General features: G+C 52.1%; 1 protein-coding gene across 3 annotated transcripts in view; it reads right to left on the reverse strand.

The window, feature by feature from the left end:
- ASPDH (aspartate dehydrogenase domain containing) overlaps nt 1–27832 on the reverse strand; it is a 558112-nt gene that overhangs the window by 139433 nt on the left and 390847 nt on the right. For 2 of the 3 annotated variants that reach the window (XM_075330142.1, XM_075330141.1), the window contains 2 exons: nt 20796–20880; nt 20185–20334 (listed from right to left, as the gene is read on the reverse strand). In XM_075330142.1, coding sequence (XP_075186257.1) covers nt 20185–20334; nt 20796–20880 — 235 coding nt within the window. The remainder of the gene's footprint in view (nt 1–20184; nt 20335–20795; nt 20881–27832) is intronic. The other variant, XM_075330144.1, reaches the window with a different exon arrangement.

A 27832-nucleotide genomic window follows, 5' to 3' on the forward strand; every position in this document is an offset into this window, starting at 1 on the left:
CACCCAAGTCATGGAATCTGTAAGATTTGTCAACAATCTGTAAGTCGAGGGCAAAAACTCACACTTTTGAGTACTTCCTTCATGAAGTATCACATGGATATAAATTGACAGCGTGAAGGTGTATTGCTCAGCTTTAGCAACTGTCAACGCAATATGCTTATTTGCCGTTCATTGCATGCATTGTTGCAGACTACACACAAGGGGCTGCTGTTTTTTTGGATCTGCCTTTGATCACTATAGCAATAGAAAATTGCTCTTCGGGTGTGGACTTGGAGATGCTGTCTATGAACAGAAGGAAAAGCTAAAGGTGTGTGTTACAGCAAGGAGCCACCGCGGAAACAGTTCGTTCAATTGTGAGGGGAGTTGTGTTGTACTTTGATGATGAGCACTGTAACGTCAGTGAGCAGCATCCTGTGCCACAGACCAACATTCTTACGGTGCTGTCTATACTGTTTACCGTGAGAGGAGCGTAAAGTCTGTATTTCTGGCAACTGGACATCACAGTACCCAGGTACGGTAGGCTGTGCCCAGACAATAATGCGGGCACGCAACACTTTGTTTTATTAGCAAAACACATATCTGTTCTGGGTAGGCCGACTATATAGACAATAAGACTTGCTGCCTCTGCACTGTCAAATTGTCACGTACAGTTTAAATCATAGAGGGACAGCGACACATGTTTGCATTGACTGTTGCTTTTCAAGATTTCCATGACTGTGTTGCAGAGCTGTGTGGTTTGCATTCACACTGCTATCATCTGCCTTATCTGTGAGGCTTCAGCTAACAAGGGTATTCAGGGGGGGTAATGTGTTTTGTCTATATTTAGGTAGATAACTTGGAAGCTCTTGTGATGCACCACTGGTAAGTCGTGTTCGCACACACACACACACACACACACGCGCACGCACGCACAAACACTCAATTACTGCTACGCAGAGGGATTAGCAGGTAGTAGGCAACAGAATAGATTGTTCAATTATTTCAATTGTATGCATGGTTCTTATTGTTTGTTTTGGTAAAGTTAAACAATCATTTATCAACCCAACTGCCTAGAGTCCTTTTCCTGTTGCCTGGTTTTGCTGCATACTGGGGAGCCCACCCTGTACACGACTTAAAATGAAGCATAAGTCGCAATGTGAATTTCACTGTGCTACAATGCGGCCTAGCGTGCCTGTGCAACCACCGCCTGCCCCATCAAGTGCATCTGCGTGCTCTTCATCTTCTGTGACTGTGGGGACAGCAGTCACACATGGTTTTTCAAACTGAACGTCCACCCCTATACCCGTAACAGGGAGTGTGATTGGCAGGTCATAACTTGTTTTGGAAGTGGAAACAGATGGTATTGTTAAGCTGTCAGACATCGAGAGAACCACCATTGGATGCAGGCTACATTATATCCACGCCTGCACCTTCGTCACAGATTGGCTGGACTATCTGCAGTTAATAATTGCGTTCTAGAAATGGAAAGGAGTGTAAAAAGCACATGTGTTGTACCTTGCTTGGCAGCAAAGGAACACTAACTTAGTATTACAGACAATTTTAGGATGGCAGAAAAAAAATCAGCTCTTAATTAAATAGCGTGGCAAAAGTGGACAGGTGGGTACAGGGGCCGTGTTCTGTGGGTACCAGGACAGTAAAAGAAGCCTCACTTTCTATCCCTCCTAATGATCAAATGCAGCAAGGAATTCCCTGAGTTTGCTATAAAATTAGCGTAGCAAAATGTGCAGGAGGGTGTAATGCAGAGGTGCTGGAAATAGCTTGGCACCAGTGGGACACTAATGAAGTCCAACAGCCACGTTTAGGATGCCACTAAGTTCACTCAGTGTTTGCTAGTATAATGGCTTAGTTATAATGAGTTTGAGTGTGCAATGCAGGCAGACGTGCTGCAAATATCTTTGCACTAGTGGGACAATACAGAAGTCCAACAGCCACGTTTAGGATGCCACTAAGTTCACTCAGTGTTTGCTAGTATAATGGCTTAGTTATAATGAGTTTGAGTGTGCAATGCAGGCAGACGTGCTGCAAATATCTTTGCACTAGTGGGACAATACAGAAGTCCAACAGCCACGTTTAGGATGCCACTAGGTTCACTGAGTGTTTGCTAGTATAATGGCTTAATAACAATGAGTTTGAGTGTGCAATGCAGGCAGACGTGCTGCAAATATCTTTGCACTAGTGGGACAATACAGAAGGCCAATAGCCACGTTTAGGATGCCACTAGGTTCACTGAGTGTTTGCTAGTATAATGGCTTAGTAACAATGAGTTTGAGTGTGCAATGCAGGCAGACGTGCTGCAAATATCTTTGCACTAGTGGGACAATACAGAAGGCCAATAGCCACATTTAGGATGCCACTAGGTTCACTGAGTGTTTGCTAGTATAATGGCTTAGTAACAATGAGTTTGAGTGTGCAATGCAGGCAGACGTGCTGCAAATATCTTTGCACTAGTGGGACAATACAGAAGTCCAATAGCCACTTTTAGGATGACACTAGGTACACTCAGTGTTTGCTAGTATAATGGCTTAGTTATAATGAGTTTGAGTGTGCAATGCAGGCAGAGGTGCTGCAAATATCTGTGCACTACTGGGACTATACAGAAGTCCAATAGCCACGTTTAGGATGCCACTAGGTTCACTCAGTGTATGCTAGTATAATGGCTTAGTAACAATGAGTTGGAGTGTGCAGAGGACAGGAGGGTACAGTGCCAGGGTTGTGGGGCTCTGGGTAGAGGAATGGAAGCCTGCCTTTCTATTCCCTCCTAATGGGGAAATGCAGCGAGGAAATCCCTGACCTTAGCTACACAGACGCTGTCATCTTGTGTAGCTGTTAAACTCTGTTTTCAGGACCTGTCACCTACGGCTCTGACCCTGCCGGTACGAGCCCTTAAAAGGACTGATAGAAAGTGCTCTCCCTAAGCTGTCCAGCGCTGTGTATGGAGCGCATACAGCAGTATCGGCGATAGGACTCAGGACGGAGCTGCGCCAGTGATGTCTGACACCAAGGACGCAGAAGGCAGATAATGGCGTGCTGGAGGAAAATGTCCGGTTTTATAATGCAGGGACATGTGACATGGACATCCTATCACACATGCCGTTGCTTCTCTGGCTAAAAGTCCACTTAGCTGTGTGTGTGTCTGGGATTGGCTGACATGCTGGCCCTCCCCACTACACGCGCGCGCTTAGGGAAGGAAGACAAGGAAAAAAAAAAAAAATGGCCATCGCCATTATCCATACAGCAGTGATCTGAAGGCGCTGTTCCCGCACACTATACACTGAAATTTCATAATAGTGTGAGTCACAGAGTGACTTACACTATTACAGCGGAAAGCCAGGTAGGAATTAGCTGTTTATTTATTGCTAGAACCGTTCTCGAACGTATCTAGAACTATCGAGCTTTTGCAAAAAAGCTCGAGTTCTAGTTCGATCTAGAACAGCCCCCAAAATCACTCGAGCCGCGAACTGGAGAACCACGAACCTAGAACCGCGCTCAACTCTAGTCACGAACTTTAAAGGGCACTTTACACACAGCGACATCGCTAGCGATGTCGCTGGGGAAAGCACCCGCCCCCGTCGGTTGTGCGTCACGGGCAAATCGCTGCCCGTGGTGCACAACATCGTTAGGATCGGTCACACATACTTATCTGCCTGGCAACGTCGCTGTGGCCGGCGGACTGCCTCCTTTCTAATGGGGCGGTTCACGTGGCATCACAGCGACGTCACTAAATGGACGCCCAATAAAAGCGGAGGGGCGGAGATAAGCGGGCGTAACATCCTGCCCAGCTCCTTCCTTCCTCATCCTCGGCCGCCGCAGGTACGGTGATGTTCCTCGTTCCTGCGGTTTCACACATAGTGATGTGTGCTGCCACAGGAACGACGAACAACCTGTGTCCTGCAACAGCAACGATAATTGGGATTAGAACGACGTGTCAACGATCAACGATAAGGTAAGTAATTTTGATTGTTAACGGTCGTTCGTGCGTTTCACACTCAACGACGTTGCTAACGAGGCGGGATGTGCGTTACGAATTCCGTGACCCCAACCACATCTCGTTAGCGATGTTGTTGCGTGTAAAGCCCCCTTAACACATCGTCTGTAAATAACCCCCTTCGTTTGAGGAGCCGCATGACCCTCGGGTCCGGAGACCCCTCGAGCCACCGCGGATCCGGATTCGAGCAGCACGGCTGCTGACGCGGGGGTGGCACACCCTCAAATTACCTGGCATCACGAACAGGATCCAAGCAGGACCCACTCACCTGAGTGACGTGCGCCTTGAAGACCGAAACCGCGAGTCAAAAGCCCCGTTCCTGCCTTTTCCGCCATCTTCCAACATCTTTTGGCGCCAAAACGCCTTCTTATTCCCCGAAAGCGCGCAAAGCCGAAGCCCCGCTGTAACAGCGTGTCCCTCCCCCGCCTGTGCTCATGGTGTAATAGTCTGTCTCTCCTTTGTAATGCTTCTGCTGGGAGATTGTTTGTTCTTCTCAGCATGGGACTTCTCCAATCTACAACTTGGTAAACAAGACAGAGCCAGGAGTCTAAAGTCCATTCATGTATCAAGTGTCCAGGCGGAGTTGGACTCTTTTGCCCACCTTAGGGGCTGATCCCAGGAGAAAAGAACAATGAGACCCATGTTAGGTTAGTTGGATCTCGGCTGGAGAAGGACTAGGATCTATTGCTGAGGCTGGATCCTAGAGCCTGTGTATGGACTGTTACAGACTGGAGATCAGTGGCCACGTGGGATTGTGTTTTGTTGTTCACCCTGTTGGACTCAAGGAGCTCATATTAGGACCATTGCCATATTTTCCCTGGCATCAGAATACCGGGAGGTGCCCCTGAATCTTTTGTTTTGTTGTGGACTCCTTGCAAACTTTAAGGATTTATATTTATGTTTGGTTCTTTATTTTTGTGGTTCCAATAAAGCCCTTTAGATTGTTCCTTGGCCTGGCGTCCCTCACTGCTTTGTCACATACCCCGTCACAAACTGGTGGCAGCGGCGGGATCAGAGCAGAAGAAATTGATGACAATGGCCCATCAACGTCTGAAACCAGAACCTCAGGATACAGGAACTGGACTGTGTCGAACCTCAAAACAAAGGCCCGTGAATTAGGAGTTGGCTACAAAGGACTCTCCAAGGAGCAACTAATTGAGGCTTTGGAAAACGCTTGCAAGATGGCACTGAGGAACAATTTCCACAGCAAGGACAGGAAAGAGGGGAGTTGGAGGTAAATACCCAAAAAAGTCAGTGGGTTGTGTGGTATGAGGAGGAGATGGCATTGCTTGGAGATGAGGTCACCATTGAATATAAGATGGATACTATTCGCAAAGCTCAAGAGAGGGCATTGCTGGAGAGGAGGTTTGCTGTGGAAGCAGCTAGAGGCTCCAGACAGACTGTACCCACAGCACCAACTATGAGGGAATTCTCCAGAGTGTCCCGCAAGGACTTTAAGCTATTTAATGAAGCTGCAGGCGACATTGAGGGCTTCTTCCAGGACTTTGAGCATTAATGGAAGTCCCAGAAAGAGAGCGAGTCAGACACCTGTTGGAGGGTGGAGCTGCCGACGCCTATAGAGCTATGGACCCTCAGTGGAATTGTGAGTATGAGGAGATAAAACAGACCTTTCTAGAACATTATGCTGTGACCCCAGATACTTATAGGACTCAGTTCCGTACGTTAGCCTGTGATGGGGAAGTGTCTTTCAAGATGTATGCCCACAGACTGAAACAAGTATGCCATCGCTGGCTGGAGGGAGAGGGGGCCTTAACTTGGGAGACCTTCCTCCAGGTCATCCTGAAAGAACAGTTTTATGCCAAGTGCCCTACTGAGATCCGGGAATGGGTGTGCGAGAGGAGACCAGAGACAGTGGAACAAGCTGCTGTAGCTGATGAGGTGCTCACTATCAAACCTCAGTGGAAGAAGCTGCTAGCAGAGGGAGCAAAAATGACCAGCTCCCTAACACCAGAGGTTCCTTGTCCTTCAGTGCCCAATGTTCCTCAACCTCCTAGATCACCACCTCATGTGTGTATGTGTACCTGTGTGTATGTGCCCCCAGTTGTTTCTACCACGTTTTCTGGAATGCAACGAGGAGAGAAAGTAGAAGAGCGAAGATGTTATAGCTGTGGGCATCCCGGGCATCTGCGGGCCACATGCCCATCTATCCAGTGGAGTCATCCTCCAAATCGACAACCACCTCCAGCACCTGTACCTCCCTATCAGTCACCAAGGTCTCCTACCTACTTCTCCATAAGGCAAACTGGAAGGCGTGAGATGCAGCGCAGATGTTATCGATGTGAGAAGCCTGGTCATCTGCAAGCTCACTATCCAGGTGTTCGGAGGCAGAACAGCTGCAGACCATCTTTGCCTGTCCATTATCTACAGACACCCTCAGCAGGAGAAGAGCTGGATTCAGGCCCTGATGATTTGCCAAGTGACTCTGATACGTTGACGTCCCTACCAGGAGTCTATGGGGTGCGAGCCACAGCCACCTGTTTTTATGATCTTCAGCATAAACAACTACAGGAGGTCATGCTGGATGGCCAAAAAGTTGTTGGCTTTCATGATACTGGGGCTTTTCTCACCATAGCAGATCCCCGAGTAATTCAAACAGAAGCAATGCAAAAGGGACCAGGAATTGCCATTGAATTGGCTGGACGTACTCAGAGATATATTCCAAGAGCAAGTGTAAAGCTGGGTTCACACTAAACGACAGCGACAACGACGTCGCTGTTACGTCACCATTTTCGGTGACGTAACAGCGACCTTGTAAGTCGCTGTTATGATCGCTGCTTAGCTGTCAAACACAGCAGAAGCAGCGATCATAACGTCGCTGTGTTACATGTTCAGAGAGCAGGGAGCCGCGCTTAGCGCTGGCTCCTTGCTCTCCTAGGTACAGTACACATCGGGTTAATTAACCCGATGTGTGCTGCAGCTACATGTCAGTGCAGAGAGCAGGGAGCCGCGCGCACTGCTTAGCGCTGGCTCCTTGCTCTCTTTGCTACAGTATACATCGGGTTAATTACCCGATGCATACTGCAGCCACATGTCACAGTGCAGGAGCCGGCAGCACAGGCAGCAAGAGCGGAGGCTGGTAACCAGCGTAAACATCGGGTAACCAGGGAAAGGACTTCCCTTGGTTACCCGATGTTTACGCTGGTTACAGCTTACCGCAGCTGCAAGTGCCGGCTCCTGCTCGCTTCATTTCGTCGCTCTCTCGCTGTCACACACAGCGATGTGTGTGTCACAGCGGGAGAGTGACGACGAAAAAATGAAGCTGGACATTCAGCAACGACCGGCGACCTCACAGCAGGGGCCAGGTCGTTGCTGGATGTCACACACAGCGACGGCGACGGGACGTCGCTGCAACGTCACAGAAAATGGTGACGTAGCAGCGACGTCGTTGTCGTTGTCGCTGTGTGTGACACCAGCTTAACCCTGGATTATGGCTTTGGGGCAAAACAATGCATAATCGGTGTGATGAGCGGCCTTCCTGCAGACATTCTCCTAGGCAATGATGTGGGAGATATACTGTACAATGCCAATTTGTTGGTTCAGGAAGCAGAGTTTAAGTGAAGGAGGATACAAACTGGAGCCGAACATTCAACCCTACTTCTTCACCATACACTAAAGAACCTGGAGCCAACACCCAAAATGCAGATGGATTGTCCAGACAGGAGGAGCTCTGAGTAAGGGTACACATGTTTATGTATACTTGACAAGCGACCTGTTGAGGTCACCAGTCCGTACACAATTTGAGGGGGTAAGGGGTTGTAACAGCGTGTCCCTCCCCCGCCTGTGCTCATGGTGTAATAGTCTGTCTCTTCTTTGTACTGCTTCTGCTGGGAGATTGGAGAAGTCCCATGCTGAGAAGAACAAACAATCTACAAATCTTGGTAAACAAGACAGAGCCAGGAGTCTAAAGGCCCAGTCACACACAACGACTTACCAGCGATCCCGAAAACGATGCGACCTGATAGGGATCGCTGGTAAGTCGCTGGGAGGTCGCTGGTGAGATGTCACACAGTCAGATCTTACCAGCGATGCAGGAACAATACAGGTCGCAGTAGCGACCTGTAAAACGATCTCAGCAGTCACTGTGACCCTGTCACACAGTGTCAAACACAGCGATGTGTCCTGCCCAGCAGGACATCGCCTTTGAAGAAAATGGCCTGGACCATTCTGCAATGACTAGAGATCTCACAGCAGGGGCCTGATCGCTGGTAGGTGTCACACATAACGAGATCGCTAATGGGATTGCTACTGCGTCACGGAAACCGTGACTCAGCTGCGATCTCGCTAGCGATCTCGTTATGTGTGACGGTGCCTTAAAGTCCATTCATGTATCAAGTGTCCAGGCGGAGTTGGACTCTTTTACCCACCTTAGGGGCTGATCCCAGAAGAGAGAACAATGAGACCCATGTTAGGTTAGTTAGTTGGATCTCGGCTGGAGAAGGACTAGGATCTATTGCGGAGGCTGGATCCTAGAGCCTGTGTATGGACTGTTACAGACTGGAGATCAGTGGCCATGTGGGATTGTGTTTTGTTGTTTACCCTGTTGGACTCAAGGAACTCATATAAGGACCATTGCCATATTTTCCCTGGCATCGGAATACCGGGAGGTGCCCCTGGATCTTTTGTTTTGTTGTGGACTCCTTGCAGACTTTAAGGATTTATATTTATGTTTGGTGCTTTATCTTTGTAGTTCCAATAAAGCCCTTTGGATTGTTCCTTGGCCTGGCATTCCTCACTGCTCTGTCGCATACCCCATGACACCCGCCCTTCGTCCAGAGAGTCAGGCCGGAACCGGAAGTTCCCAGAGGGCCATAGCATCGAGAGAGTGCTGTGTGAAAACCGAGGGGGCGTGACGGCATGCAGCAGCAGTGGAATAGAAGCAGGGACGCCAGGACTCTGCCATAACGTTCCTGGACAGCACAGAGTCAAGATGGCAGAGAGGCGCTGCTGCTCAACAGAGTATACAGCTCCGAGAGTAGCTCCACGGACAGAGATGCGGAGGATGGCCGCGGCGGTGCAAACCCATGAGATTGGAGTCCCACGAGAAGAGCGGATAAGCGGTTACCCAGTCCCAGTTGATTTCACTAATCCGGTCGATGCGGCTGTGGGATCCGAGCCGCCCACACTCACAGCAATCACTCAGGCACCGTCGCCTCTGCCCTCCACCACGGCTGACCCCGAGACGCTGCCCGCAATACCGGCAGCAGATCCCTTGACCCCTGATGGAGATGACCAGTTTGCGGCTTCTGACCAGATTGATCCGGTTACCGTGGACTCAGAACCGGAGGAGATGGAAGAAGGCGATTCAGGTTCCAGTACCCCAGAAGCTGCATGGGTGCCACGTGTTGGAGGAAACAGCTGTCGGATGTCTCTGTCATCACAAGCACTACAGGCATTGGAGATAATGGAGGTGGAAGCAGAGTCCACTTCGGATGAAGAGATCTCAGTCGATATCATGGATGTGGTGGTGCCCATATGTCGTTGCTGTGGTGTACCAGGGCACTTTGCAAGAGTGTGTCCAGGAGGTGCCCGACGTTAAAGGGACCGGAACCTGCAAGTTTTAAAGTTTTGTGTGGACTGTCACCTTTGTTGAACGTTCAAAATTCAGTGTTCAAATAGAGGAGGCTGTCGAGGACCGACTGAAGGGTTCCATGATGGAAGGTGACAGAAAAGTTCTGCTATAATTAGACTGCGCCCTCCTTGTTGAACCTTTTTCCACGCTTTGTTACAGGTAAAAGGTCACCAGGGCCTTGGACCGTGCAGTGCTGGTAGACAGCACCAGGAGGCCCCGGTGGGGGTCTGCGCAATGGGCAATGGCTACCAGGTTGCTCAGAACTGTTACCAGAGTCGTCTTTTGCAACACGCGGGACCTTAACCTGGTCACGGACCCACAATAGGTATGCAGCGGGTCAGGTTGTTTGGGTGACGGGTTAATGGGATCCGGGACATTGGGACTGGGCTGTTGCAGGAAGAGGCTGCAATGGAGCAGGTTGAGTCTCCGCTACTAAACAAACCGGTAGCGTTCCATCGTTGAAATGATGAACTCATAAAGTTTAGTAACGTTTAAGTGCCAGCCTCCCTAATGAGGAATGTATTGTGTAAAATAAAAATGTTTTCTTTTTCCATTTTTACAGTTTAAAAAATAAATAAATAATAAACCCTCTAATGTCCTGTAGCTCGAGGATGAGCTACGTTTAATCAAGGGGGATTGTGATGCCCTGGCCTATCAGGTCATCATAGGGTATTAGAAGCAATGCAGAAAAATTTCCAGCGTCTCCAGGAGAGTTGAAGGTAAAAACGATTCCAGTTGTCTCATTACTGCCTATGTAGCTGGAGCTGTAGAATCACTGTTTCTTATCTCACTGAGCCGGTGACAAGCACCACAAGCAGCTACTTAGCAACTACTTGCCTGTAAGTTCTTAGGCCTATAATAAAAAAAATAAATAAAATAAAATGGTCTTGGATTCCTCCTGTACCTACTTATTAGAAGGTAGCACTTAAGGCCGCTTTACACGCTGCGATATTATTACCGATATCGCTAGCGTGCGTACCCGCCCCCATCCGTTGTGCGACACGGGCAAATCGCTGCCCGTGGCGCACAACATCGCTCAGACCCGTCACACTGCTTACCTGCTTGACTTCCCCTGACGAAGCTGCTAGTCAGCGCAACGCATTGGGCTTTTTGCTGACCTCACTTTTACTCCTCCGCACAACTCTTGCATGCAACCCTCTGACCACACCGGGCCCGGCTGGTAATCACACCTGTTTGACCCCTACACTGTTTGAGTGGTCAATGGGTGTGCTTTTTTGATCCTCCCTTATTTCAGCAGCATCCCCTCCCATGTGCCTAGTGTGAGACTGTGACCGGGGTTATCTATGACGGCCGGTATGTCTCGCCCCGGTTGTGCTCACTCCATGATAGAAAGTAAATCCACTCTAGGGTTAATGCTGTTTCCCTACAGGCTGAAGGAAGGGTTAAATGGAAACAGGAACAAGGGCAGGTGTGCCGGGTGTGAGGGAGTGAACACAACTCCCTGAGTTCTCTGCTGGAGAGGCACATGTATATTGGTGTGGACTTTTGTTTGGACATTAAACCGTGTGCTGTGAAACTTAATGCCTGGATCCCGTGTCTTCTGCTGCGCAACCGACCGCGCTACCTCACATATGGTGGAGAATGCGGGCATCCCAGCCGGTGAGGTGTGGCTTCCTTTTCTGGTGACCCGGTAGCACATGTCCTGGATTCAAGCGGCTATACTACGGCCCAAACCCAGCGACGCCATGGAGGACATACTAAAGCATTTGGCTCAGGCTAATGCACAGCAGCAACAGACCAATGCACACCTGCTCCAATCCTTGAAATCGCAGGACCAAAGACACCAAGAACAGCTGGTTCAGGCCAATGCACGTCAGCAGCAAGCCTTACAACTGCAGGAACAAAGACATCAAGAACAGAAAGTTCTCCTGGCCAAGTCGATCCGTGCCGGACCGGCAGCAACAACCCCGGGACCGGGTGATGACGGCAGCGTCCGGAAAGCGGTGAGACAAGCGTTGCAAAAGATGACCCCGGGGGATGATGTGGAAGCGTTCCTGGCGGTGTTTGAGCGGGTGGCCGAGCGGGAAAAGCTGCCGACCCCCCAGTGGGCTGAGGTATTGTCGCCCTATCTGACGGGGGAACCCCAAAAAGCGTACCTGGACCTCTGTACCGAGGACGCCATTGACTATGTGACCCTAAAAGCCAAAATACTGGCACGGTTGGGGGTGAATACCTATGTACGGGCTCAGCGGGTAAATCAGTGGTTCTATGAGGAAGCCAAACCCGTACGCTCCCAGGCTTATGACTTATTGCATCTTGTAAAAAAGTGGTTGCAGCCTGACACTCTGAGCCCGGCGCAGATGGTGGAAAGGGTAGTAGTGGATCGTTTTGTGCGCACTTTACCCGTCACCGTTCAACGGTGGGTAGGACAGGGTGACCCGAGTACCCTGGACCAATTAGTGTCCCTGGTAGAGCGGCATGTGGCTACGCAGGACTTGATACGGGACACTGAGACTTTGCGTACCGCCCGTCGGTCCGGCCCCTCCAAGCCTAGGGCCAAGGACTCACCGCTGACAACGGTGCAGGAGTCCCCTACCGTCCCGTCTGAGGCCGCGGCCGCCAATCCTGAGGTCCGGAAGGTTCTGTACCCTAAACGACAACCCGTCAAGGGGGTTTCCGTCCCCATTAGATGTTGGCGGTGCCAGCGGGTGGGACATATGGAAGCCCAGTGTCCACTCACCACGGAGCCCATGGATTGTGGGGTTACCCGGCGGGGTTCAATGTATGCTCAGGTGGTGTGTACCGCTGACCTGGTCTCCCCAGAGACGGAGCCCCACTTGTGCCAAATACAGGTGAATGGATGTCCGGTTACAGGATTGTTGGATTCCGGAAGCTTAGTGACCCTTGTGCGATCCACCTTGAGGGCTAAAGTAAAGGCCACAGGACGTACCGTGGGGGTGGTTTGCATACATGGGGACCGCCGAGACTATCCCACAGGGATTGTCACCATCACAGCACCTTGCGGTCAGGTGTAACATGAGGTGGGACTTCTTAACACTCTTCCCTATGACGTGATCATAGGAAGGGATCTGCCCTATTTTTGGACTTTATGGAAGGGACCCCCTAAGTCTCCTCAGATATTGGTCAGTCCGGGACCTGAGCCCTACAATCCTGAATCCGGGACACCTGCCGTAGGGGTCCCCATGATAGGGACAGAATGTGAACCCGATAGGTCGCCCCTAGAGGTATTGGCAGGAGAGGCTGAGACGGTCGAACCCATCCCGGAGTTGGAGGAGTCCCCGGATACGTTTGGGACTGCCCAACTCCAGGACCCTACACTAATACATGCCCGGAGTTGGGTGACAGTAATTGACGGGGTGGCACAGCTGCCCGGTGCCCAGGTAAGGTACCCCCATTTCGCTCTTAAGCAGGATTTACTCTACCGGGTAGATGAAATACGGGGCGTGGGGGTAGAGCAGTTGGTGGTGCCCCAGCCGCATCGTCGGCGGGTCCTCGACTTGGCTCATAAACACCTGATGAGTGGCCACCTAGGGGTCAAGAAAACGCAGGAGCGAATATTGCAAAGGTTCTATTAGCCCGGAGTCTTTGGGGAGGTAAAACGGTTCTGTGAAACCTGCCCGGAGTGTCAGCTTACCGCACCCCTGACCCATTTTCGCAGTCCGTTGGTACCGTTACCCATTATAGAAGTCCCTTTTGAACGGATAGGGATGGATCTGGTGGGGCCCCTCGTAAAGTCCGCTCGAGGGTACCAACACATCCTAGTGATCGTTGACTATGCCACCCGGTATTCCGAGGCGATACCTCTCAGACATACTGCAGCAAAGCTTATAGCTCGGGAGTTGTTTGCTGTGTTCTGCCGGGTGGGGTTGCCCAAGGAGATCCTTACGGATCAGGGGACCCCATTCATGTCTAAAGTGACCAAAGAGCTATGCCGGCTACTCCAGATCAAGCAGTTGCGTACGTCTGTGTATCATCCTCAAACGGACGGTTTAGTCGAGCGTTTCAATAAAACCCTGAAAACCATGCTAAAAAGGGTGATTTCAAGAGATGGGAAAGACTGGGATATGATGCTTCCCTATTTGATGTTTGCCATCCGTGAGGTGCCACAGGCATCCACGGGGTTTTCGCCTTTTGAATTGTTATACGGGCGACATCCCCGGGGGTTGTTGGACCTGGCAAAGGAAACATGGGAGCAAGAGCCCACCCCCCATAAAAGTGTGATTGAACACATTTTGGGTATGCAGAACCGCATAAGCGCGGTCATGCCAATTGTGAAGGAGCATTTACAGGAGGCTCAGGCCGCGCAAAGCGGCCTCTACAATAGACAAGCCACCGTGCGGACCTTTAAACCCGGGGATCGGGTGTTGGTATTAATCCCCACGGCGGAGAGTAAATTCCTGGCTCAGTGGCAAGGCCCCTACGAGATAAAGGAAAGAGTCGGGGTGGTTAACTATAAAGTATTGCAGCCCGATACGTGGAAACCTGAACAAATATACCATGTCAACCTATTAAAACCTTGGCAGGACCGGGAAAGCCTGATGGCTGTTTTTTCCCCATCTCCCTCCTCTTCGGGTCGTTCACCTCCGGCTCCAGCGACCTCCGGAGAGGACGAACCGGAAGTAAGGATTGGAGAAGCCCTCACCAAGACTCAGAGGCGAGAGGCCAGACGGTTGGTTCAGCAGAACCCCGATGTCTTCTCCGAGCTGCCCGGTAGGACCAGTCTGATACGACATGATATTGTCACCGAGACCCACCTGAAGGTACGCCTGAAGTCATACCGGGTACCGGAGGCTCGACGACAAGCCATATCGGAGGAAGTAAAGACAATGTTACGCCTGGGGGTCATCGAAAAATCCCGGAGTGAATGGGCTAGTCCGATTGTCCTAATACCAAAACCCGATGGCTCCTTAAGGTTCTGCAATGACTTTAGGAGATTGAACGAAATATCCAAGTTCGATCTCTACCCCATGCCCAGGGTGGATGAGCTGATTGATAGGCTGGGACAGGCGCGGTATTTTACCACGCTCGACCTGACCAAGGGGTACTGGCAGGTGCCACTGACGGAGTCCGCCAAGGAGAAAACCGCTTTTGTTACGCCGGAGGGTCTCTTCCACTATGTTGTCTTGCCTTTTGGGTTACATGGCGCTCCGGCCACGTTCCAGAGGTTGATGGACTTAGTGCTGGAACCCCACCAGGCGTATGCATCAGCGTACCTTGATGACATCATTATTTACAGCTCCGATTGGCAGACCCACTTGGAACAGGTACAAGCGGTGGTGGACGCGCTTCGAACAGCCGGATTGACAGCCAATCCCAAGAAATGTGCGTTGGGACTCACGGAAGCCCGCTACTTGGGCTACATAATAGGCCAAGGAGTGATTAAGCCCCAAATTAACAAGGTTGAGGCGATCCAGAAGTGGCCTAGACCCCTGACCACGAAGCAGGTTAGGGCCTTCCTGGGTATCGTGGGGTACTACAGGAGGTTTGTAAAGGATTTTGCGGGACTATCAGCCCCCTTGACGGACCTTCTCAAAGGCAAGAAGTCCGTCATGGTGCGCTGGACTCCGCAGGCCGAGGACTCCTTCCGGGCCCTGAAGGGGGTCCTGTGCGGACAGCCCGTTCTCGTACACCCTGATTTCCGGAAGGAGTTCATAGTACAGACTGACGCCTCAGAGGTCGTCCTGGGGGCAGTGTTGTCTCAGGTGGTTCAGGGGGAGGAACACCCCGTCACCTTCTTAAGTAGGAAGCTCACCCCTCCCGAGCGGAATTATAGCGTAGTGGAGAAGGAGTGCCTGGCGATCAAGTGGGCCTTGGAGTCCCTACGCTATTACCTGCTGGGACGGCAGTTTCGCTTGGTGACGGATCACTCTCCACTGGTCTGGATGAGGTCCGCCAAGGAACGGAATTCCCGGGTTACCCGGTGGTTCCTTTCTCTGCAGAACTTCCGGTTTACGGTTGAACATAGGGCCGGTGGGTTGCAGGGCAATGCCGATGCCTTGTCCCGCGGCCCGTGTTTGATGGCGGGAGTTCAACCCCGCACGCTTGAACTGAGGGGGGGGTATGTGAGACTGTGACCGGGGTTATCTATGACGGCCGGTATGTCTCGCCCCGGTTGTGCTCACTCCATGATAGAAAGTAAATCCACTCTAGGGTTAATGCTGTTTCCCTACAGGCTGAAGGAAGGGTTAAATGGAAACAGGAACAAGGGCAGGTGTGCCGGGTGTGAGGGAGTGAACACAACTCCCTGAGTTCTCTGCTGGAGAGGCACATGTATATTGGTGTGGACTTTTGTTTGGACATTAAACCGTGTGCTGTGAAACTTAATGCCTGGATCCCGTGTCTTCTGCTGCGCAGCCGACCGCGCTACCTCACACTAGGTTCAGGCACCCTGTGTGTGGGGGATTTCTATTACTTATATATACCAGCATCATTATAAGTGGATCTTGGCATTACCTGCCGCAGATTGCCTTGTGGCAAGTATGACGGGCTGGCCTTGCATGTGATTGCTTTAGATGTAGCTCCTGGCTGGGGTTGCTGTTTTACACCATTATTTTTGATGTTCATGCTATTTATATCTGCCTACACGCTAATTGTATTCAGCTCATCTATTGTCTGGCCACCCCTGATGTATAACATCATCTTATACCACTGCTGATGTGGTTCTTACTGCCACCTGACACACAGCGTCAGGTAGATATCTGGATGGGCCGAACTTGCATATTATTGACATAGGCACAGTCTCTGGTCAGGATACATTTCCTGTATTATTATTTTGAGGTCTTCTTCATTTGTTAATATCTTGATATAATTCACTGTACTGGGTGTTTGGCCTCAAATAATTATTAAGAATGGTCATTTGCATGCAATATACTGTTTATTTGTAACGGGGTGCCAGGGGCGCCTCTGGGCTTGTAGTCGTGGCCCCTTCTGTCAGGCTTACCCCTGGCTCCGCCGTCACTATCGGGACGGGAGATGTCTTGGTGGGGCAGAGTGTGGTGGTGCAGATGTCGTCCGATGTATAAACACTCTCCAGGCATGGTTCGATGCAAATAAAAGACATTCTTTATTTCACAACTCTTTCCATAAACCGGCAGTTACAGATGACTTCACGTTCTTTTCTTAGCTGGGGAAAGCCTGCCCTGACGTCTCCTCCAGTGGGGATGTGCCCGGCTACTCTACTTCACCTGGCTCCCACTTATGGCTACCCACAGCCCGGACCCACACCGGGACTGCTTCGCACTATGAGGTTCCGCCCGCTCCTTTTCTCTCCGGCTTCCCTATTCTTCCAGCTCCCTTCTTTCTTTCTTTCTTTCTGCCCACTCAGCTCCACACTCTGCCCCTGGCTGTCTCCTCTCTCCCGTCCCGGACACAACTGACTCCAACAGACACACACTTCTCTCTCTAAGCTGCCGGCTCCTCCTCTCTCCTGCCCTGTTTCTATGGGGACAGCCGTCCCACCCGGGCTCTAGGGGAAAACCCACTGCACAGTAAAAACATGTTTATTAATAACATCAACAGTAACTACCCCAGAGTGAGGTATCTTCAGGGGGAAACTGCACCTCCTTGTAAGGGGTCTGCCCACCCCTTACATTCCTCCCCTCTTTAAGCCTAAGCCTCCCGGCAAGGCATAAATCTAAAACCACATGTAAAAACAAACAAAGTCATTTTAATAAAACTTCAAACATGTTCACCTTAGGGCACCCGCAAGGGGCACACCAGTCCAGCGCCCGGAGTCCCTCCTGGGAGCTCCCGGTCTTTGTAGACAATGTGCCCGGAGGCCGTCAGCAGGCACTCCCGGTCTTTGCTGATCTTCTGCCCGGAGACTATAACAAGCACTCCCGGTCTTTGAAGGCAGGCACACGGACACTAAAGTCTTCCTTAACAACATGGAGGGAGCCCCTGGCTCAGTCCAGCATCAGGCTCCTTCCGGGCTCCATAGTTTGAACAAAGGTTGCAACTGTGAAACTTTGCCGGCTCCGTAACAATGCCGATATTCAACACAAACATGTCCATAACCTCCGGTTTTGTATCTTCAACCCCCGACGGGGTGATGGGGACTTCCGCTGAGTCAGGGGTGACGGTTTCACTGGGTCCCAGAAGAATCCCCACTCGTCTTCTTCTAGCTCCCGGGTAGGTTGCTCTTCCGGGGCCGGAACTGCTGTGTGAGTTGGAGGTCCCACCTCGACTGGCGGGGACACCTCCGGACACTGATATGTAGTTCCCAGGACTTTGCTTCCCGGCTGCAGCTGTGCCCTATAGGTGGCGCGGACTTCAGTCGAGGTCTCGCCGGTCGCGGCATCCCAGGTAGTGACCCAGGTTACTTTGGTGGGCCGCTCCGGTCCTTCTGGCACAGCCGGTAAAATAAGGGTAAGTCCTTCTGCGGCCGCAGTCTGCTTCGGCCGTCCTCTCCCCCGGCTGATTTCTACCAGCGCGCCCACTGCAGCATGCTGTTTTCTCGGGGTCTCCATCTTGCTCGGAGTTAGCGTTTTTGGTAAAGGCGTCGGGGTCAGTGGAGATGCTGGAGAAAGTGGAGGCGGGCCTACTTTTCCCGCTCTTGGGTATACTCCACCCCCAGTCTCACACATCAGATCGACCCTTCCGCGGCGGTTCTTCTTTTTCTTCAAAACACCGCCCACTTCACATGTCTTCTTCGATGCCCTGGGACCGGCACCTCCCCTCTTTGGGCGGAGTACTCCGAACTTCTTTTTCGGCACCGGCCAGCCCCAGGCTCTTCTTTTGGCGCCAATTCTGCGCGCGCTTTCTGTGTCTTCACAGACAACGGCCATCTTGCCGCCATCTTGTGCCCGGTCCAACGCCTTAGGCACTTCTTCCTCTTCCCACCATGGGATCGGGACTCTTTTCCAATAATCTGGATCCAGTGTCCTCGGCATCACTTGATCTCCTTCTTCTTGGAGTGGGACCCCTTGCATATGATCCGGATCCTGCCGACTACGCCACATGTAACGGGGTGCCAGGGGCGCCTCTGGGCTTGTAGTCGTGGCCCCTTCTGTCAGGCTTACCCCTGGCTCCGCCGTCACTATCGGGACAGGAGATGTCTTGGTGGGGCAGAGTGTGGTGGTGCAGATGTCGTCCGATGTATAAACACTCTCCAGGCATGGTTCGATGCAAATAAAAGACATTCTTTATTTCACAACTCTTTCCATAAACCGGCAGTTACAGATGACTTCACGTTCTTTTCTTAGCTGGGGAAAGCCTGCCCTGACGTCTCCTCCAGTGGGGATGTGCCCGGCTACTCTACTTCACCTGGCTCCCACTTATGGCTACCCACAGCCCGGACCCACACCGGGACTGCTTCGCACTATGAGGTTCCGCCCGCTCCTTTTCTCTCCGGCTTCCCTATTCTTCCAGCTCCCTTCTTTCTTTCTTTCTTTCTGCCCACTCAGCTCCACACTCTGCCCCTGGCTGTCTCCTCTCTCCCGTCCCGGACACAACTGACTCCAACAGACACACACTTCTCTCTCTAAGCTGCCGGCTCCTCCTCTCTCCTGCCCTTTTTCTATGGGGACAGCCGTCCCACCCGGGCTCTAGGGGAAAACCCACTGCACAGTAAAAACATGTTTATTAATAACATCAACAGTAACTACCCCAGAGTGAGGTATCTTCAGGGGGAAACTGCACCTCCTTGTAAGGGGTCTGCCCACCCCTTACATATTTACTGATGGATTTATTTTTTGTCTATCTGTACTAATCTTATTCACTACAATTGGAGTACTAGTGAGGTCATATGTTATGTGTGTATTTTAAAAGTCTTTTATATTATGTCCTTGTCCTTTTTGATCCAATAAAATATATTGTATATTAAACGCTTTATGGTTTTGATGTGCGCCCATATTATGTGTGCTTTCCCCTCCTTTTTGTCCGGTATGTAATTTCACACATAGGGCTGCACTCATATGCTCTCATTTTTTGCTGTGCATCCCTATCCCTCCCACTTACCACTGCTTACCTGCTTAGCGACGTTGCTGTGACCAGCGAACCGCCTCCTTTCTAAGGGGGAGGTTCGTTCGGCGTCACAGCGACGTCGCTAAGCGGGCGCCCAATAGAAGCGGAGGGGCGGAGATGAGCGGGACCTAACATCCCGCCCACCTCCTTCCTTCCGCATTGCCGGCGGCCGCAAGTAAGGTGAGGTTCCATGTTCCTGCAGTGTCACACATAGCGATGTGTGCTGCTGCAGAAACGACGAACTACATCGTACACGCAGCAGCAATGATAATCGAGAATAGGGGGGCATGTCACCGATTAGCGATTTTGCACGTTTTTGCGACGATGCAAAATCGCTCATAGGTGTCACACGCAACGACATCGCTAAAGCGGCCGGATGTGCGTCACAAATTCCGTGACCCCAACGAGATCGCTTGAGCAATGTCGTAGCGTGTAAAGCGGCCTTTAGTCCCATGAATGGATGATCATACAGCCTTGGCTCTGCTGTCTTTGGCACTGCCATGGGCTCCAGCTGCACTATCGTTTTCTACTACTTCATAAGTTAGGTGCTATGATACTTCAGGGACACCTCACACCTGTGTCTGGAGTGACCCAAGCAATCTGCAGGGTCTGAGAGTACAATCGTTCCACAGGAGTGTGAACGGGGTCTATATGCAGATCTTACCGTGAGCGCTCCTCTATCTGCCATCTTCATGATGTCTTCTCCCCCCCACAGTGCACCGCTGGGAATATACAGGGTGTAACCTGACATCTTGGCTCGTTCTCTCAGCCTTCTCTCAGTGTCTTCATCTGCTAATGCTGTGGGAGATCCGATCTGGACAAGTGAGGGGACAGTGTGAATCTCTTGACGATTGATAAGCCATAACAATCTATATGGGTATCTTGTGCCTGCAGCTGGTTGGTGTCCAATGTGCAATATATACGTGATGGATACGTTTGCTTACGTGAAGCGACATTTTCTCTAGCTGTTGGCGTCCTGAGCCGACACTGCATTTTTCTGGTCCAGGACCACTAGATAACTCCACATTAATCATGAGAAGAGGATTAATTTGGGGACATTGACACTGAACTGGGGAATGAGCAATGTAGAGCTTGAATGGATGCTACAGTATAAAGCAGGTGCCATCTCCTATATTACATGTATAGATTCTTGATTTGTACGGAATAGTTGTCTAGGCTATTAAGAGCATAAATCCTCCTTACTGCCTGCGCTAGGTTAGGGTGAAGGTCCCAGCTTCTCCAATGCTCCTAATGAAGGAAGAAACAGTTATTTACCAGGAGGTTTGCTGCAGACAAGAAGCGCTCTCCATATCTCTTGGTTATATTTGGATGAGCCACCTCCACGATCAGATCTGCTGCTCTGGAAAGACATACGAGGGAAAATTAATAAAGCCATTTTCAACAATTTTTTGTTGGGTTCCAAAAGTCACAATTTGTCACACTGTATGCTATGTTTGCACCAAAAGCGTACATTTTCTTGGTAAGGCATGCAAATAAGGTGTAAGCCACATTTATGACTTTGTTAGTCACAATTCTCACCTCTGTAGATAAATAGAACAGAAAGCACCTAGTAAAAAATCTAGTCTTACAAAGGGAGAAGAGGAGGATTATGTGACGCCCTGGCCTATCAGGTTGTCACAGGACATTGTGCAATCTGCCCTTCTGCATGGTGTCCATCTCCTCCTTGGTTACGAGTCCCTGGCCTTTGGTGTTGCTAAGAACAAGCCAATCGAAATCCTAGAAACATTCTGCACCACACCCACCAGACACACCAAAGGGTAGCCTGAAGGGAATAGGGCCGCCTACTTGGGGGTTGGTAAAGGGAGGGTCAGGAGTGTCAGGAGTAGGTCAGTCGAGTGGTGACTCTCGAGAAGAGGTCACAAGTAGTTGGAGGAGGTTAGGAGCTGGGCTCCTCAGTTACTAGGTGGCAGATGTTGGTCTGGGCCTGGTAGGAGCTGGAACCCCGGTCGCAGGGGATCGTGTCAAGGGGCACGGAACTGCCAAGCAGGGCAGCCGGCGGACTTGAGCCATCTTCGGGCAGGGGCCAGGGCACGGCGGGGTACGTGGACCCTAGGCCGGGAAGTAGCTTCAAGCGTCCTGGTAATTTACCCAACGAGGTCGAAGACTTCATGATTCATCCTCCAGCCACTCCAAAATCAGGGTACTAATGCAACGAGGGGGATTTGACTTTCCTAATACACAGTCCAGAAAATCCCAAGCGTGATCCCTGAGAGCAAGCTCACTCCGTTAGCCATACGGGTGAGCGGGACTCGACTAGTTTTACACTACAGGGGCCAACCAGTAAAGACAGTGCCAAAGAAAAGGTCACAGGCTAACAAGCAACACCATCAGGCACGGGATTCCAGCGTGCTCCCTCCCTGCTACAGCGGTGCTAAGAATTCTGGTTTACAAGTTGTTTGTCTCAGCGTTATTGGACTGAGTGAGTACGCAGTGACCCTTTCCTCCCTAACAGATCTCCCCATTCACCACCACCAAGCCCCGGGGCACTTTCCCCCTACCTACGGAGGGATTAAACACCTAGCTGCCATACCATCGCCACCGGGCGCTCTCCACAGCAGCGGTGGTATTACTCTTTACCACACACCGTGGGTGGCGTCACGAACTCTAACGACAAAACCTCTTGTAAATACCCCCCCTTTTATTTCGGGTGTCCGCGCGGCCCCTCCCGAGTCCGGAGATCCCTCGAGCCACTGCGGATCCGGATCCGAACAGCATCCCGGCTGCTGGCGCTGGGGCGGTACAATAACGTGACAGATCTTACTCCTCTCACTACAGCCGGTCACTTCCCCACCTGATAATACCCCTCATGGAGAAGGAGTGGGGTACTTCAATGGCTGTATCTGAGCTCCAGCCTAAAATGAGAACTTAACTACAGCTCTTGCTGTGATATAGGGTGATACTACCCGATTTAATATGGAGTGAGAGCTGCATACAGTCATCCAGCTCTGTGTATCTGCCCTGGATGGCAGCACAACAGCAGCAACTCCCCTCATGATAAATTCCCTCCACAATCTTAGCATTATACAGTATGGAAAGGATCTCAATGCTTTGCTGCACTGCTGAATTCAGAGAAGGGAAGGCCTCAATTCATTAAAATTGTAACACCACAAACTTGCTGGAATTCACTTTAAAAAACACAAAATCTTTGCAAAATGCAGATTTGCTTAAAAATGTTATAACTCTTGGTGTTTTCACGCCATTTTTGCCTAGCTTCACCAAAATATGACATGCTGTGGCGTTCCTTATGCCAGAAACCTTATAACAGTCTCTTACTGGCGTAAGATTTCTGATGGGATACATAGAGTAGTGTACGCCTTCTGTTAAATGTGTCTGGTTCATTAAACCTCTAGCTACAACACACTAACTCATCAAGACTGGCCTGAACATCACCGATCATGATATATTGGAGCCTGAGATGAGAACTGACAAATATATGCCTAGTATGAGATGAGAGATATAGGGCTTGTGCGAATGGTCTAAGATGAGTAATATAAGATTTGCTCACGATATTTATGAGATGATACTGTGGCGCCCTGGACAAGCCAGGGGCCACAGAGCACAACACCTATACACCCCACACTCCCGGTCAGGCACACCGAAGTCAAACACAAAACCCTTGTTGCCTTCCTCCAGGGGCTGATGTCCACACCAGGGGGGTGGGCCAGGTGGTTGGCCCCGCCCACCGAGGAGTTCACAGTCCTGGAGGCGGGAAAAGTAAGGAGTTGAGTTTTGGAAGTGAAAGTGAGAGGAAGTGAAGTGGCAGTAGAGCAGACTGAAGTTGGTCCGGGTGAGTGGCCCGGACGGATCAGCAAGGTTGGCAGACGGTGGTGACCGTCTGCAGGAGTGACCGATCGGAGTTTGCCGTAAGGACCGTGGACGGGCGGTGGCCCGGCGGTACCGGACCGGTACACAAGGTGAAGTCAGCACCATCTGGCATGGGTGTGCAGACTCTGACAAGGCTAGGAGTCGCCGTGAATTTGTCAAATCCGTTAGCGAAAGGAACCTCCTGGGTTTCCCAGCAGCCAAGTCCCGTGAGAAGGCAACCGTCCAACCGTGAGAGGGAAGCACCGCCACCGCCAAGGCAACTGTTTCCCAGGGCCAGAGCCTGCGGGCAAAAAGGGGCTCCTCCAGCTCATATCCAAGCTGGGGAGCGGGTTACCGATGGGGACCCATCGGAACTAAACACTACACGGGTGCAGGGAAAGGCAGTCACCATCAACCTGCCGGGAGTAGAAACCACCGCAGCCATCAGTGGGACCCGTCCATCCAGCCATGTGTTTTACCGAGAACTGTGTCTTCGTCATTGGCTGAGTGAGTACCACCGTGCCGTGCGGCACAGAGCTGCCCCTGCGACCCTGCACCACACCAGGCCCCGCAACTCGCCTGTCATCCACCCCTACCCCCATCACCGGGGCCCCAGGACAACCAACCTCCTACCCACGGAGGGGAGAACTAACAACAAAGCTGCTCCCTGTCATCGCTCCCGGGATCCACGTCTAGAGCAGCGGTGGTGTCCCCCAAAATCACCACAACCATGGGTGGCGTCACGGACAATATCAAGCCCCCACCAGCCAAGCCCCTACCCCTTTTCACTCACGGGCGAGGAACGCTGCTTGAGTCCCCGGGATCCAGCCCACCGCTCGAGCCACCACAAAGCAGCGGCAGCAGCAGCCGGACCCAAGCAGTGGGAGAGCGCAGCGTCCCCTCCTCCGCCCATGACAACTTGGCGTCACGAACAGGATCTTACCGCTCTGCCGTCTGGTTGAGGTGTGCCTTGTTACCGCCGGAGGTGTCCGGCCGAAAAATTTGTGAAGCCGCCATCTTGGGCGCGAAGAATTCCCGCTCGAGCGTCTCCTCGAGTAGTGCAGGTGCGAAGCCAAAACCCCGCCCCTGAAGAGGAGGAGCCGGAAAAAGACTAAGGGGGACTGATGGCGTCTGGCCGCATGTAGCCCGCGGCTATGGAAGCAAGGACGCCAGGACCCTGCGGCTGTTAACTGGTTCCTGGAAGAGGCCGCTGCTAAGGATGCTGAGTCCAACCGACAACACCGTGGTCCCCGCGCCTGGCACCGCAGCGTGGGTGGAAGTCCGGACCGTCCAGCTAAGCAGTCGTCTGCAGGTCCGCATGCAGCTCCTCCTGGAGGAGTGGGAGGCCGACATGGCGGAAGTGGTGGCGGCCATACGGAGACGCGAGGTGGAGGGAGTCTTGGAAGGGAGGGTAAGTGACCCATGCCCCTGTACCCCTAGTGGGTCGGTCATCGCGGCCGAGGGACCCGGTCCATACCCGCTCGCCCTGCTACCTCCCCCGCTACCCGTGTTGGCTGCTGCTGCCCCACCACTAGGCCCGCTACCACCACATCCGGTAGTGGTACCCTGCCAATCCGCCCTGGCGAACCGACCTGCAGCAGAAGCTCGTGACTGCCCTGATCAGCTTCCATGGAAGAAGCCAAAGGCTGAGCCCGTCAGCAAAGATGCACCGGAGGCACGGCGGGGATGCAGCTGCCAGGAGGCAGAGCAGGCCATGTCACAGCGGGGTCCCTCATTACCGAAGGTACCGGTCGTAGCCGGCACAGGGGGACTCCGGCTGGGCCCGTCCCCCACACCGCCTGAACCAGAGCAAGCAGAAAGTGCTCCGCACCGGGAGCGGCAGCAAAGGCAGCTGCGCCGCGGGATTGCTGATTAAGAAAGAAAAGTTAGAGCATGGTAGTGGTTCCCGGTTACCTTGCTGTCGGTCCCCATTGGGACTCTGCTGACGTTCCAGACGGCCCTCAAGGCTAAGGAGTAAGGTTGGAGGAGCAGTCGTACCCGCATCATTGGCAGCTGAAAATGGAGTCCTGTGGGACAGTGTCACCCCTGTGTGAGGGTAGCGTTGGGGGCTCGTACTGTTCGATGGTGGACTGTGAGAAAGCTGCAGGAGAAAGCTGTACCAGAGCCAGGTGTTGTGGATGGCCCCTGGGACCCAGCTGACAGTCCCCGTTGGGACCCTACGGCAAGTCTCCGTTGGGACCCTACAGTTTTGTTTGTGGTAGCCCGTTGGCTACGAAGCACAGTTGTCCTCGTGGGGACTGTTTACAACCCAATGCGTAGAAGCTACTACGGACAAGCCTGAGAACTTGCAGGGCAACCACGAACTTGTGGCTTGTAAATAATTATGTTTGTGGCTTTCACCGTTGCCGCCTCCGGAGAGGCAGCTTGGAGGAAGGGCCCGCAGTGGAGCAGGCTGGGGCCCAGCCACTACCGCAACCGGTGGCAATCCTCTGGGGGTTTCAGGGGTTCCCCATGGACGTGGGTCCCCTGAAAAGGACAGAACCCGCTCGGGCAACTTGTGCAGGACTGGGGTCAAGGGGTGCTGCCTGTTGCTTAGGGGCAGCATCAGGGCCAGGTTACTTGGGTGGGAGAGAGCGGAAGCCGTAACCGTTTTGCAACGTTTAAGTAAGAGTACCTCCCGATGTGGGAAGATGTTAATATAATTGTAATGTGTTACCGTTTTACCTTTTCTATTTTTCAGTTTGTGAAAATAAAACCGGTGATGGACGGGCAGCCCGCGGACGGTCTGCATTTAACTAAGGGGGAATGTGGCGCCCTGGACAAGCCAGGGGCCACAGAGCACAACACCTACACACCCCACACTTCCGGTCAGGCACACCGAAGTCAAACACAAAACCCTTGTTGCCTTCCTCCAGCGGCTGATGTCCACACCAGGGGGGTGGGCCAGGCGGTTGGCCCCACCCACCGAGGAGTTCACAGTCCTGGAGGCGGGAAAAGTAAGGAGTTGAGTTTTGGAAGTGAAAGTGAGGGGAAGTGAAGTGGCAGTAGGGCAGACTGAAGTTGGTCCAGGTGAGTGGCCCGGACGGATCAGCAAGGTTGGCAGACGGTGATGACCGTCTGCAGGAGTGACCGATCGGAGTTTGCCGTAAGGACCGTGGACGGGCGGTGGCCCGGCGGTACCGGACCGGTACACAAGGTGAAGTTAGCACCATCTGGCAGGGGTGTACGGACCCTGACAAGGCTAGGAGTCGCCGTGAATTTGTCAAATCCGTTAGCGAAGGGAACCTCCTGGGTTTCCCAGCAGCCAAGTCCCGTGAGAAGGCAACCGTCCAACCGTGAGAGGGAAGCACCGCCACCGCCAAGGCAACCGTTTCCCAGGGCCAGAGCCTGCGGGCAAAAAGGGGCTCCTCCAGCTCATATCCAAGCTGGGGAGCGGGTTACCGGTGGGGACCCATTGGAACTAAACACTACACGGCTGCAGGGAAAGGCAGTAACCATCAACCTGCCGGGAGCAGAAACAACCGCAGCCGTCAGTGGGACCCGTCCATCCAGCCGTGTGTTTTACCGAGAACTGTGTCTTCGTCATTGGCTGAGTGAGTACCACCGTGCCGTGTGGCACAGCGCTGCCCCTGCGACCCTGCACCACACCAGGCCCCGCAACCCGCCTGTCATCCACCCCTACCCCCATCACCGGGACCCCGGGACAACCAACCCCCTACCCACGGAGGGGAGAACTAACAACAAAGCTGCTCCCTATCATTGCTCCCGGGATCCCCGTCTAGAGCAGCTGTGGTGTCCCCCAAAATCACCACAACCGTGGGTGGCGTCACGGATAATATCAAGCCCCCACCATCCAAGCCCCTACCCCTTTTCACTCACGGGCGAGGAACGCCGCTCGAGTCCCCGGGATCCGGCCCACCGCTCGAGCCACCACAGAGCAGCGGCAGCAGCAGCCGGACCCGAGCAGTGGCAGAGCGCAGCGTCCCCTGCTCCGCCCGCGACAATACAGTCATATGAAAAAGTTTGGGCACCCCTATTAATGTTAATCTTTTTTCTTTATTACAATTTGGGTTTTTGCAACAGCTATTTCAGTTTCATATATCTAATAACTGATGGACTGAGTAATATTTCTGGATTAAAATGAAGTTTATTGTACTAACAGAAAATGTGCAATCCACATTTAAACAAAATTTGACCGGTGCAAAAGTATGGGCACCCTTATCAATTTCTTGAATTGAACACTCCTAACTAGAGATGAGCGAATCAGCCGTGGTTCGGCTCGAGTTCGGTTCGCCGAACGGAGGTCTCGTTCGAGTTCGGTTCGACGAACCGGTTCGGTGAACCGCTCGAACCGCATAGGAAACAATGGGAGGCAATCACAAACACATAAAAACACCTAGAAAACACCCTCAAAGGTGTCCAAAAGGTGACAAACAACTCACAACACAACACAAACACATGGGAAAGTGACAAGAACAAATTCTCATGCGAAAACAAAACAGCGTAACGAGGAAAAAGAGGACGAG

The sequence above is a fragment of the Anomaloglossus baeobatrachus genome, chromosome 12, assembly GCF_048569485.1.
Source record: "Anomaloglossus baeobatrachus isolate aAnoBae1 chromosome 12, aAnoBae1.hap1, whole genome shotgun sequence".
NCBI classification, from domain to species: Eukaryota; Metazoa; Chordata; class Amphibia; order Anura; family Aromobatidae; genus Anomaloglossus; species Anomaloglossus baeobatrachus.